The sequence below is a fragment of the Lissotriton vulgaris genome, chromosome 1_1 (assembly GCF_964263255.1).
Source record: "Lissotriton vulgaris chromosome 1_1, aLisVul1.2, whole genome shotgun sequence".
In the NCBI taxonomy this organism is placed as follows: domain Eukaryota; kingdom Metazoa; phylum Chordata; class Amphibia; order Caudata; family Salamandridae; genus Lissotriton; species Lissotriton vulgaris.
Window position 1 is genome coordinate 776,589,842 of NC_141685.1, and position 14,282 is coordinate 776,604,123.

A 14,282-nucleotide genomic window follows, 5' to 3' on the forward strand; every position below is an offset into this window, starting at 1 on the left:
TATTTCAGTTTGCTATCACTGTTGCAGTAGTGTACATCAAAGGTCCTGATGAAAGCCTGTTCTAGGCTGAAACATGTCGACCAATAAATATCTATGATGGATAGTAATTCTTTACATACTATCTTCACTCTGTTTTTAACCATGCCGTTGTGATGGTCGCATCCAATAAAGTACCTTTAGACATCACGACAGGTATTTTTAATATCACTATTTCTTCTTTTCACACTTTTTGAGCACTGCAACCTGCCCCTTCAGCCTACTAATTCCATCTACTGGCTGTCCTTACCCGAGAAGCCAGTAGTCCTCCGCCAATAGCTTGAGAGAGCACTATCCGCGCTTCCTCCGTACATTGAGGCAGCACCTGCGCCACCGTATCCCACACGGAGTGGGAATAATGGCCCAAGAGGACTGCAGTGTTCACAGAACGCAGCCCTGAACTGGCAGAAGAAAAAATATTCTTCCAAAATTGTTCCAGTCTCTTGGCTTCCCTGTCCGGGTGTGCAGTAGGGATTGCGCTCTGGGAAGTTGAGGCTTGGACAACCAAGCTCTCAGGGGTGGGGTGTTGGGAGAGGAAGATAGGGGTCGCCGGCGATGGAGTCAGGCCACGCTCCTATCCACAGGAGCCCCCGTGTTGGGCATGGATCAGGTGCCCAAAAGAACGCCAGAAAGTGCCTCCTTAAAGGGCAGCAGTGGCTCCACAGAGGTAGACGTAGGCTGAAGAACTTCTGTAGGTTAGTTCTGACGGCCACTGTAGGGAGTTAGAGGGCCTCCGCCGCCCCACGCAACACCACTGCATAACTTGCACCCACCTCCACAGCCACGGTAGGAGGAGTAAGCATACAAAGGTCAGGAGAGGTGTCCAGATCCCTGGCAACCCCCAGTTCCTCTGCCCAGTCCGGGTCCTACTCACACTAAGCTGTGAGAGGGCCCTCAGCACCTTCCGCTTCCCTTCCCTTCCACCGAAGGCTTTTGTACAGGCCAAACATACGGAGGCTGGACATAGGGGTAGAAAGGCTCCTTTGGCGTCTGAATCTGCGCCAAGCAACGCCATTCCGGCTCCATGTCAGGGCTGAGACTGGAGGAGACGTCGTCCGAGGCGCCGGGCGACATCTGAGGTGGTGCCGGTGTGGTCGACGCCGGTGGAGGTATAACGAGGTCAACCAGCGTCGACCGGGATCCAGGCTTGGATCCTTGGGGGACTGCGGCGCCGAGGCCAGAGCTGAGGCCGGAGCCGACAGTGATGCTGGAGCGGCCGACAGTGAAGGGCGCAGACCCCCAGACCGGTCCATGGGGCCTGACGGCCCAAAGAGGCGGGCCATGGCTGAAAAATTCCTGTAGCTGGACCGGAGTAGCCGACAGATCTGGGAATAGCGAGTAGGTCGACAGCGACATCGTAGGCACCGCCAGAGCCGCGGGGGAGGCACCGCCAGAGCCGCGGGGGAGGCACCGCCAGAGCCGCGGGGGAGGCACCGCCAGAGCCGCGGGGGAGGCACCGCCAGAGCCGCGGGGGAGGCACCGCCAGAGCCGCGGGGGAGGCACCGCCAGAGCCGCGGGGGAGGCACCGCCAGAGCCGCGGGGGAGGCACCGCCAGAGCCGCGGGGGAGGCACCGCCAGAGCCGCGGGGGAGGCACCACCCGCACCCTCAGCCAAGACGGACGAGGGGAAGCCATCGAGCGATGACGCTTCTTCGACTTCTTGTGCTTTGTCTTACCTGACCCCGGGTGCGAAGACTTCGATCCAGACGAAGGATGGTGATGGCTCCACGACCGGTCCCTCGACCTCCACGGGACCAGGACCTGTAGCGGCGTGGAGCCGACTCCCAGACTTTAAGCTACTTTCGTGACTGCTCCCTCAAAGTCTTCTGCGCCATAGCTCGGCAGTCGAGGCACCACTTGGGGTCCTGGTTGCGCCCCAGGCAGTAGAGAGACACACAGTGCTGGTCCGTCACCGACATCATCCAATGACAATCCCCGCACAACTTGAAACTGGGCATCCCTACGACACCAGGAGTCGATTGACTCGAAAAAAGCTGAGACGATAAGCCTCAAAACCTCGATCAAAAAATGATTGGGCGTACCACTCCCTCCGGACCTGCGCTTGCTGGCGTGGAAAAAGAAAGAACTGACGTCAGCGCGCGAGGGCGGTGTCTAAGTAGCTGCCGCAACGTCACCTCTATGCCAACAACGGACACAGAGCCGCATGACGCCACCTTCCGACATGCAGGGGTACTGCTGAAGAAAACTTTCCAGATCCAGTTGGACGCCTGGGGGTAATTCTAAGGTAAGGAATCTATCACTGTTTCTTTCAGATACCTATATTGAAGCATATTAGTGGAAACTGATTTGCGCATGGAAAAAATTGGGACAATTGTGGAATGTGCCACTGGACATCATGCCATGTTTTACAATTTGAGTACATGAGGTTGTTCCGATCAGTTGATAAATCTGTGTGAAAAACGAATCATTCTGTGATGTTAGACAGAAGGGAAACTGTCAAATACTAAAAATAAAACATGGTGTCACCTTGTTCTCATGCATAACTAACCTGTGCCAAAGACTGCAGTGGAAGTGGTGGGCCTCTCAATGGGTGAACTCTGTACAACCTCAACCGTGGCAGGTGTTGGCTCTTGCGTCGATGGCTCTATTTGAGCATGGCTCTGCTGAGTAGGCTGCACGAAAGCGGTTGTTTGGCTCTGCTGCTGGACATTCAAGATGGGCTGAGAAATGGATGCCTGTACATTCGGACTGGTTGATCGGACTGAGCCGCTGGTGCTGCCAAAAACGGGAACATGCTCAACAGGTCCTTCCTGTTGCATAGCTGAAAAGTAAGATCCAGCACAGAATATCAAACATTACTTAGAACAAGGCTTACTTGCAGAAAAGTAGAAGGGATACAGCTCTTTTCAGGAAGACCAGTCATTAAGTCTTCTCGGATTCTTATCAAGCACATTAAAGCCATAAACTACAGGGGAAGATGTTTAACAAACTGATTTCAGAAGGCAATCATTTAGCTTACACATAACAGACTAAAAAGAACTAGGTGGTTAACTGATGAAAAGGCAGCCTTACTCCATGGTACATTGGGAGTTTGTAAATGACTTGCCAAAATCATACAAACACTTAAAAAAACTATAAACCAACAGAACATTTAGAAAGTCCTGTATGCTAAACACAAACATTCCAAAAACTATCCCCATTTAAAAATAACATACAAGGATACTTGTTAAGGCTCTTTGGCTAGATATTAAAGTGCAATGCAAGAATTCAAACTGAAAAGAACTTTGCCATTTGCTAGCAACTTATCCAGAAAGTACATTTTAAACGGCTAATTAACTTCAATAAACAGAACTTGCATTTCTTTTTAATTCTATGACAGAATTATTAAAAAATATTTTTGCTAACTAGTACAAAATGTGGCATACTATGTAAGATCTGAAAGTGAAAGAAGGGCTCGGCAAAGGTTTGTTTATAAAAAGCAATTTCTTATTGCAACCAGCAGGTGGTAAAAAAGACCTTAAAATGGAAAAGAGGCATGCACAATAATGCACCATTTGGTTACTGAAAAGGCAGTTAGCCTAATCCCCTGCTGGCTAGTATCTGTCAAGATAGCGGAAGATGTTGAAATGGAGAACAGAAAATGAATCACAGAATCTTCAAGAAAGCTATTTAGTTACATGGCAAAGTCTAACAGGTTGTTAGCTGCTTTGAAGAGGTGATCGGTGACTAAGTATATATTGATGAAAACTGCATACCTTCTTGGCTTTCCACCTGTGTGGTAGGCATGACTGTGGCTGTTGGCGTGGTGGTGGGTGTGCTAACGGTGGCTGGCGTAACCATTGGGCGGATACTGGCTCGAGGTGTTGGCTTATTTCCTGGTAAGGCAGCAGCAGTGCCTTTGCTTGGAGTTGCCACAACGGGTGTTGGCTTGATATTTGCAGTTGGGGGCTCAGAGGTACTTGCTCTAGAAGGCAAAACATTAACCAGGAGTAAAATAATTCCATTCTATATTTCCAGCAACAAACATAAAATTACAGTTGAAATTTCTTGCTTTAATCCGGTCATACTTCACAAAAGGAATCATTAGGCATAATAGGTTTCCTACTGTGCATTTCTATATCACATTTGCTGACAAATGAGCTGTAGAAACTATGAGGCAAAAGATGGGAAGAATTCAGAAGGAGGCATGGTTAGCATTGTAAGTTGGTGAATGGAAGACTTTGATTTACTGGAAGACTTGGACCTGAAAGTGGATTTTTTTGCAGAACTCTGTCCTGGACTGTGACTTGGGGCGGAATCTATGATCCAACTGTAAACTCTTCTAGTGCTACAAGACACTAATGCCCCCCAGTCCTGAATTGCCTTTGGATGCATGAGGGTACAAATAGCGCATGACTTGAAGTCTTGTCCAGATTCCCATTACCACATATAAACCTTGTATTGCAGTCTCGGCACCCGGCTTTCAGTACGGACAATGTTCCGTAGCACACTTAGAAATATTTTAAAATCAGGGGGGGGGGGGGAGGTGGGGTGGAGGGCATTTGGAGTAGAGTTCCGGTTCCCACAAGGTGCAGAAAGAAACTTATGTCAGAACTCCGGGACAGCGGTTCTGCTCAGTCAGTTTCAGGCCAGTACTGAGCAATAAGGTGCTATGAAGCAGAAGCATTGCTTAAGACTTCCCTAGATTCATTCTGGCATTTGGGAATATTCTAAAGGTGAGAAATCTAGGGTTAAAATAATTAATCAGAATTACCATTTGAGAGAACTGGGCCAATCTTTATTGGAAGGGGGTGGGGAGAATTTATTTAGTGGCAAGACTTTACATTAAACTCCCTGCAACCACAAAAACAAGCCCAACAGCAAATTGTCCACTTTTGGCCTTGTTCAGATGATTGAATTTTGAACGTGCACACATTCTTTTACAAGACAATGCAGGGCTGTCAGTTTTCCTTCTCACTCCCACAACACCAGAGTGCTTAGAGCCGATAATTCCCAAAATATGCTTTCTATGAAAGACACAGTGGTGCACACACCGTTCAGAAGGATGCACAGAGCAAGTGTGGTGCAGTAGTTCACTGTAAACACAAATGCACTGTGCATCCTGCTGGCCCACAGATATTTTCTTATGCCTAAATCAACAGTGAGTTATGAACAAATCTACCTTGTTGAACCCCTGAATGAACCTACATCTACCAGCAAAATTCCCTTTTTGTTTAACACTTTGGAGTCCTCAACACTGCCCTCAAGAGGGTCATCCTTATAATCCCTGAATTCATATTAGCATAGAGCATTTAAGAATGCGTGTGCTCCTGGGAGAGAATGCATGAGTGGGGAGGGGAAAAGGTGTGAACATGGTGCCACAACATATGTGGTTATATTGCTAGCTTTAAACATAAGAGACCACATTATGCATGGAGACAACAAAACTCAGAAGTGTTGAGTTGGAAAGGGTAACATTTGCAAACAGAATTTAGTACAGAAAGTTTGCTCGGCTTCAAAATGAACCAAATAACAGAACAAGATCACCGATCAAGGAAAACCAAAGCAGTCAACTCCTCGTTACCTATACACAGCCACAACTATAAACTTGTTTTAATGGTACTACTGTACTCCAATTATTCAACAGGTGTATTTGAGATCTTCTCCATCTCTTCTACTGCAACATTGTTGCACTACCCCTTTGCATGAATATTATTTCTAACTTTCCTGGTGTGCCAACCTGGCGTCCTATTCCCCATAGTGTGGTCATTGCAGTAATCTTACACTGAAGTGTTTCAGTGCAACTGTATTCATCCACTCAAAAAATAATACTTCATCTCACTCACCTGCCCATTTCCTCCACTGTTTGCACTTGTAACAGCTCTGTACAAGATAATTTGTTTTAATAGCTTGCCCTCTTGGTAGCCTACCTCTAAACACTTTCTAATTAATCTGGTTCCTGCTAAGGAGACAGCACATAGAACTCAGCACAAGAATTGCCTCCAATATTTTAAGAGGTCTGAGCCCTCAATAACTGTGGACCGATGGGGAAAATGTTTGTTAACTAAGAGCTTGTATCTGAACTTTAGTTGGCATTGACTGCCAACTCCTTATAGCCATATAGTTTCTTTACTATTAGGTTGTCCCTCTTTTTGGAAATGGCTGAAACGTAAGCCACTTTAACTGCTCAGCAAAGCGAATTATGAATGCACTCAAGAGCACAGACTTAACCAGTCTCATGTAGCAGCTAATCAATGATGCATTCACTTTTGAACAACTGACTGATGTGCGAGATCACCCACTTTTAAAGTGCAACTGATAATGATGCATAATACGGATGTTTGCTAGATCAAGAAACATGCCAGTAAGAAGTTCTAACGGGCGGATCGATCTTCAGCTCAGCATGCGCCTTTTCCCATTGAGGACTATTACTTTGACGACATTATGAAGACTTACTGAGTTGCTACAATGGCCATTTTGGTTGCAGGTCATTCTGCCTTGGGCCCAAAAGTCATTCTGTGTACAACTTACAGTATTTGATGGTCTACTTATTAAGATCAGTCAGCCATGATTTTAGCGTTTGAATGAGCCTTAAGGTAATTTTGAGATCGATTTACCAAATAATACAGGAAACGGGGACTACCTTTGAGAGTTTTATCCATCTGATCACTACCAGTGGAAGCTTTTTCCGGTTTATGATAGCATTTCAGGATGCCAATAGTGTCTTCCTGATAATTTCATTTAGCTTGGACCTATAGTAGTATACTTGTATGCCCTGGTACTTAAACATTTCTAATTTCCAGCCATGTGGCGTGGCAGGTAGTGCATCCAGTCATATTGAGAACTGGCCAGATCATTAACAGATATGATTTCACCATGTTCACTTTTAGTCCTAACCAGTATAGATCTGAACAGCTCTAGCATCATGTCTGATAACACTGCAGAAATTCTTTCACTATCACTTAACTGCAACATGTCAATATCAAGTTGATCAATGCCAAATTTCGTGATAGTCCTCACAATCACCTCCTTAGTAGTGATTGGGAGAAGGTCACGTTTTTTTGCAGCATGGCACAATTCTAATAAGGTGGGATCAAAAGGTCCTGGCACATTTTCTCAAGATTCAGGGGTCAGTTCACAAATAGCAAATCGTGTTAGGAAGCTGGAAGACACGCTGGCCCGCAGTTATATTGGAATTAAGACATTCGTATGTATTGGGAGTCATTGCCTCACAATCGACCGGAAAAGACAGAAATCTTGGACAGGAGAGATTGAAATTTCTGAAGTACCAGTCTACTTAAAGAGCTGAGGGAAATACCACAATTTTACTCTGCGAGTACACTTAATATGACCCTTCAATAAGAATTACATCAGCATTTTTTTGGGGGAGCCATATTGGAATCCTTCTGATTTAGGATATACAGAAAAACACAGGGTCTAACTGCTGAAATCCCCCCTAAAGGGCAGGATTAGTAATCTATCTTTTTAACGTCCCCTGGATATATGAGTTTGCTTATCTGGAAGAGGCCCTGAGGAAGGTGGCCTTGCGCCGCCGAAACGCGCGTCGACGAAGTGCGGGGTCTCATACTGTGTCTTGAGACCTGTAGATTGGCAGGGTGTCTCTGCCAACTTGGATCCAGTTTCCTTTTTTCAGATATTGTGGTTATGAATGTGGTGAGGGTATGCCTGTGTGAGAATGTTGTGATGGACTGTTAGCTACCAGGGGTATAACTATTTGGGTGAATTGATTCTTCTGTATTTAACTATGTATTGTGTTTATTTATTGTGTTTTCTTTCTTGTTTGAATGAATTATAAAACTGTCTGTGAATTGAATACTAAAAAAACGTTTTTTTTTTTTAATGAAATTCTCCACCTTTGAACAAATATGAGAAAAGATTATTATAAAAAAGAAATGATAACTTGGAAATAATTAATAAAATTCTATAGTTTAAGAAAATGAACAAGATTGTTGTGTATTTGTCACCAATATTACATAAAAAATTGCATATATATCTGTATTGAAGTAGTGTGGCCATTGAGGGAAAATTGTTCTCTTTGCTGTGTTTTTCATTCCCCTCCTTTCCCTGGCCGTATTTAAATTTGAGGGGGTCCCATTAAATCTGCTATTGTCAGTTCACTACTACCCACTGTTTTTCCTAGCGCCAAGCCCTTATCGTCCTTTGTCCCACCATCAGTGTGTCAAGTTACTTAGCCTAGCACTGTAAACACATTCACAAGGTGTACATCTTAAATATGTCAGTATTTACCTTGGTCACTTCCTTTACTGCTACAGTGAAGTTTCTGTACTATGCCGCAAATGTGTCAGTAATTGAGTATCCCACAGGGGTCAGAAGAGCATGGTTGTGTGCGGTTTCCATCATCATTAACTTGGAAAGGAGTCTGATAGCGCGGTTACTTTCATTAAGTTTGGTCATATATTCTACAGTCTCGCAGACTCATTCTCGAACACTTCAGTATTCAGTTTAGCATCAATTTAGACTGGTACTCTTGACCTATCTGTCTATCCCTCACTAGTCTCTTCATTTCTTCCTCAATAGTTCCCATCTCTCTATGCACACATGTCTTGATTCGCACATGGATCCTCTGCACATTCCTCGTTACACATCTTTTAGCAATTCGCACTCTGTCAGGACGTGCTCTGTAGACCCTGCATTTTTTCCAGAAGAAAATAAAAGCCACCTTCCTCAATTCCTCACTACAGGCTCCATTACTAATAGTTTCAGCCTGCATTTGCTAGGAAAGGCTTCTTGTGTTGTGCTTACTCCTCGTAGTCCATAATTGTTCAAGGGCTGTTATAGAGTTCCACCAAATAGTCTGCATCATTAAAGTCACCCGGTGAATAAGTGTTGCAAAACCTCAATAATGTTTAACTGCTTGGGTGAGAGTTGAAAAGCGTTCAGTGACACACCATCACTAACTGAACACAGATGTTCCATAGCGCAATTCCACCTCATCATACAGCTGATGAATGAATAAGGCAGTAGAGGAAAACCTAGTAGGCCTAGGTACGTAAAAAATCTGTCTGTTAAAATTCATCCCCGCTCAAAAGGACATTATCAATCCAATATACGTTGCTGGAGGGATTCCCACCAAACAAAAAAGGCATGTTTATCAGCTGAATGATCTATACTTCGGTTTCCTAATGTAACAAATTCCACATAAATCATAGTAGTAAGGTGCATCACTTTAGTACACTGAATTGTTCACATGTATGTTTTGACCAAGAGTTAACTATTCTACACTAGGCTAGCTTCCACAAAAAAAGTGCACTTTTGGGGAAAGCCACTTCCCTACCTTTGACCAACAGGAGATATGTGAATGAAGTCAGGTCTCTTTAGGTACACACTGGTGGTTCTAGGGTATTGCTAATTTTGTTAGAACATACTGAGATGCGTATTATCAGGAAGAAGATGGAGATCAGAGGTCTTTGGTCCACCAACAACAAGAGAAGAAAACCTCTTAATGGAATGAAAATCTAAACCGGACATGCTACCTCCAAACACTGGAAGATTGTTAAATTTCCAGAGCCTGTACTAACAGAAACTAGAATTCTAATGCACTCATGCAAAATGTGTGTTACTTACGTTCCCCTTTCACCAGAAGTTGCTGTAGGCTTAAGTGTTATCTGGCGTTGTTGCTCTTGAGCCTATTGGAACAAAGTTTATAAACTCTATTAAGGCATCTAGAGTACATTTATCAGCATGTGTTAAATATTTAATGTTAACTGTAGGAAGCGTTAGATAAAAAAGATATAAATCAACATGCCAATTAAGAAGAAGAACTACAATAAACAATGTTTTTGCCCTGATGTGACGATGAGGGCTAAGTAAACTGAAATACATTCTGAAGCATGTTTCCCTATTTAAAGGCCTCCTAGGAGTACAGCATTTACTCAATTAAGAAATGGGTGTGGATAATGAGAAGGTTCATGAAGTAACCAACAACTTATCACAAAGATGCTGTCGAAAAAAATCAATAAGTCACATATTGCATGAGGCTCTTATTCATAACTCACTCAGGCGCCTCTAAAACGCTTAATAGAGCAAACCCTGCCATTTAGCCAATGCTAAACAGCAAGCCCTCTGTACCTTGCTTGTGGATTCTTGAGGCTCATCTCGCTGCTCATGATGCCTCTCTTGTTGCTCCCGCATCTCCCTTTCCAGACGGCAGATGCGTCCCTCATACTGAGATTTAAGAGCACTCATCCGCACATCAAGCTCCTCCTTCTGCTGGTCCATAGCAGTGATCTTCTGCTTCAGCTCCTCAGTTTCCTTCGAAAACTGATCTTTGGCTGCTGAAAAGAAAAAAACCAATTTGGGTTCACTGTAAATGTAAGTACTTAAAATCAAATCACTACTTGTGGAAGATCAAAGATTAAGTTTTAGATCTCCTCAGGGGGGCCGGGAATAAGGTTTTAAATAATGTCGAAATGTGCATGTGACTAATGCCATCAGGAAGCCCTTATTACTGTTTAGGACTGATGAGCGACCTACAATTTCAGACTTGGATTGAGGACATGGTCAGGATAATCGGACAGAATTAGTTTTTGTAAATATCTTTGCCATTTTTAGAAGTTTACATCCCCAAAGCATGCACAGTAACATCGCCCATTATGCCCATATATAGGGTGGAGGGTAACCAAAATCAAAATCAATATACATGCTAGACAAGTTAACAGTATGCCCAAGCAGTTTTTTTAGGTCTTGCCCGAGCCTGCGCTGTCCTGCGAGACATTTAGTATTTGGGTTTCTAAAGTGCTACCAGACGCATTTTGCTGGCCTCAAACTTGCAGTTACCCGAGCGTGCACGCGCACAGCCGCCATCTGCCTACCTTTAAGCGCTGCATCGCTCGCGGGCACCCTCTGCTTACAGCCCTTTGAAGACTCTTTCAGCAAGCACGCATGTGCGCAGCCACTATCTGCCTCCCTTCCAGCGCTGCATCGCTCGCAGGCACCCTCTGCTTACAACCCTTTGAAGACGTGTTCAGCAAGAAAGTCTCTTGCGTTTGAGGCCTTTTGCCGTGAGAAGCGGCCGCCCCGTAGCAGCACCTTCACATGTGAAATCCAGAGCGTTCACTGTTGATCCGCTCGTGCAGCCCACAAGCACTTTCACTTCAGTTAATCTAGACCGCAAACCTAGGATGCTGCGGCCCATCGACGCCCACACCGAGAGTTTGATTCACCATATGGTAGCTTTAGAAATGTTGAGCAAAAACCCAGAACGGGCTTAAGGTATTACGCAGGAAGTGAGGCCACTTGGCAGCTGTGTGGGGGCTTGTGCGTGTCCCAAGTGAGTAGTAAATGCCTGTATGGGCACCTCTCATTTTTGCGTAAACATGGATGAATTAACATGTAGTTTTATTTGCATAGCTCCCAACTTGTGTAATGAATGTGTGCCTAGGTACCTGAATGTGTTGATCAATTTTAATAAGTGAGTGCATAGAAGTCTATTACTGTTGAGATGCCTACATAGTGCAAGTACATTTGCATATTTTTCTGTATGTTGTGTGTAAATCCGTGCATGGCGAATACGAATTGTTAACATTTGGGTTACTGGTTGACTGGGGTGTGAACCCTGGCCAAGCAGCAACCATAGTCCTAGGCAGGGTAAGGCATAAACAACCCCAAAATTAACCTGTTCTCACCCCCTCCCACTCAGTCAGGCTTAACTTAGAGACAATGTGTAAAGTATTTGTGCAACACATCAGTGAAAACACCACCGAGACCTATTGGCTATGCCAATGCTTGTTTTACTTTAGATAGGAAAATGATTTCCTGACATGCAAGTAAAATGTTTTTGACAAAAACTGGAGCTAAAAAAAAACTATATTCTGGGCGGGACATAAAACCTCACTAGTGTACATAGTTTCTTCGCACTAGGTTCGATATTATTGCAGTTCTTCCTATTGCCCATAAAATATGATTAAAGGACTGAAGAGAGAACCAGTGTGAGGTAGGGAGCATTCGGGTTCTCAAAACAGTCAATGGAAAAGAAGAGTCAAACCAAGCTAATTTCCTTCGGTAACACTCTTTCTGGAGGATATTCAACGTTACTGCAGTTTTCACAAAAGAATGTTACAGTTGAACAGAACTTGTTCTTCTGATGTATACTTCTAACCATAGGTTCCTAAACTATGGATTAGATACCAAAGCAGTACATACAAAGGTGGAGGTCTTTGGGTTGGCTCAGATCAAAAAGCCCTGCAGGACCAAACGGGTGAAATGCACTTCCCGCCAGACGTGGCTGTCAAGGCAGTAGTGCTTCAAACATGAGCACAGAGGCCCACGTTGCGGCCTAGCACATTTCAAGAACAGGCTTCCCGCATGCTAACACAGTGGTAGCAGCATAGGCCCTGGTGGAATGAGCCCCCAACCCCTCCAGATTCTGCTGCTTGGAAAATCTGCAGCAGATCTTAATGCAGACGACTATCCACTTTGACAGAGTACTTTTCTGCATCGCCTTACCTATCTTTGCCTCGGAGACGCCACAAAGCCATTTGGCCACTTTATGGCCTTTTGCTCCATCTATGTAAAAGCTTATGGTTCTTGTGGGATGCAGCATATGGAGCCTCATTATTCGATAGGGTGAGGCAGGGTAAAGAACGTCAAGAAAGTGTCCCAACTACATTGAAAAGGCCACCCTGGTCCTAAACAGCAGTTTGCCTGGGAAAAGACTAGAGGAGAGTGATGCACCGTAAGAGCCTGGAGTTCACTCATGCGATGAACTGAAGTGAAAAGTATGAGGAAGACCTTTGAGAGTCTGAAAACGCAATGAGCAGTTGTGCATTGGCTCGAAAGGGGCACACACAGAATGTAAGGACCAATTTAAGATCCCACTTCAGCATCACAAATGGCTTGGGAAGGAACATGCATAAAACCTCCAACTACCTGCATCACAACAGGTGATTTAAGCAGATAGTTGGTCCAGCAAAGTAAAAAAAGCCGAAACGGTTGGCAAATAGTCTTTAATGGTGACCTCTCTAAGAACTTGCTGGGCCAAAGATACAAACAACAAAACATCCAACAGTTTGTCATGTAAGGGGTCTGTATTACAGACTACTCCCAGAGTAAAAATATATATTTAAGTGTCATGCATAAATAGACTGTAGAGAAAAGCCAGTCTGTAAGGATGACAACTTCAGGAGGGAGATCGAAAGCAGTTCACCGTCACTGTTCAATCTCCACAAATGGAGGTGTAAATTGTGCAGGCTCACCTGCACAAGACTGCTCTGCAGCAGAATATTCTCCTTGAGCACAAGCCTAAATGGAAGACAAATGCTCAGAAGTTCTGGGTACCATTCTCGCCTGATCCCCAAACCTGAGTCACTAGAATTACTTGGACCTCGCCATTACTGACCTTCGTCAGAACCCAGGCAGTTACAAATATGAGTTCCTTGCTCCACACTTTCCTGAATCTGGATCCTAGAAAGGGCGGTCTTGGGACCATCAACACACAAATGTTTAGACACTATGTTCTTGACAGTGGCGAAAACATCTAGCTAGGGCTCTCCTCACTGTCTGCACCATGACCAGAATGCCTCTTATAAAGGGAAGCCTCTTTGAAGGAGTCGGGTATGACTTTGGCTCACTGACAGAGAACCCCAACAATGTTGGGAGGTTTGCCATTGTTTGGAGGTGGTCTACGACAGACTGTGGTGAGTCACCTTCAACAGCCAGTTGTTGAGTTAGGGGAGAACTTCAAAGATAGGTGGCAAACACTGCTATCACTGTCATTAACACCCGAGGGGCGCTGAACGTGGAGCACAGCAAACTTAAAATGCTCCTAGTTAAACTTGAACCACAAGTAACAGCTACGGGACTTCAGGATAAGCACATGAAAGTAGGCTTTCTGCAAGTCTGAAACAAGCATCTAGTCACATGTCTCCAAGGCTGGCGTTTGCATTTTTAATTTGTCCGACTGTAGAAAGTTATGCAGAGAGCGGAGACCTAAAATTGGACAGAGGGCTCTGACCTTCATCTGAATGACTATATCACAGCCCTCTGGAGTAGCCTTGGCAGGATCAAGGCTGCTGAGGGGAACAGTCCAGCAGAACTTGAAAGCCCCAAGTAACATGTTGCTGCTCTGCTTCCTCTAAAGTATTTGAGGGCAGAATCCACATTTTGCCAAAAAGGCGAGGCCCATCAAATGACATCCATTAGAGACGACTGTACATCCCCAGAAAAGCCAGAACAGTGCATTGTGTGACAGCAAAACACCACATTAGTGCACACTGCATGCCCCAATCAGTCAGTATCTAAGCCAGCTCTAGTGACATTCAGCTGCAT

General features: G+C 44.7%; 1 protein-coding gene across 2 annotated transcripts in view; it reads right to left on the reverse strand.

Moving 5' to 3' along the window:
* The window catches only part of TPR (translocated promoter region, nuclear basket protein), a 684,526-nt gene that overhangs the window by 317,453 nt on the left and 352,791 nt on the right, over positions 1 to 14,282 (reverse strand). For both annotated transcript variants that reach the window (XM_086956072.1, XM_086956065.1), the window contains exons 34-37: positions 10,086 to 10,291; positions 9,582 to 9,643; positions 3,752 to 3,960; positions 2,545 to 2,817 (exon numbers count right to left, since the gene is read on the reverse strand). In XM_086956072.1, the coding sequence (XP_086812198.1) occupies positions 2,545 to 2,817; positions 3,752 to 3,960; positions 9,582 to 9,643; positions 10,086 to 10,291 (750 nt within the window). The remainder of the gene's footprint in view (positions 1 to 2,544; positions 2,818 to 3,751; positions 3,961 to 9,581; positions 9,644 to 10,085; positions 10,292 to 14,282) is intronic.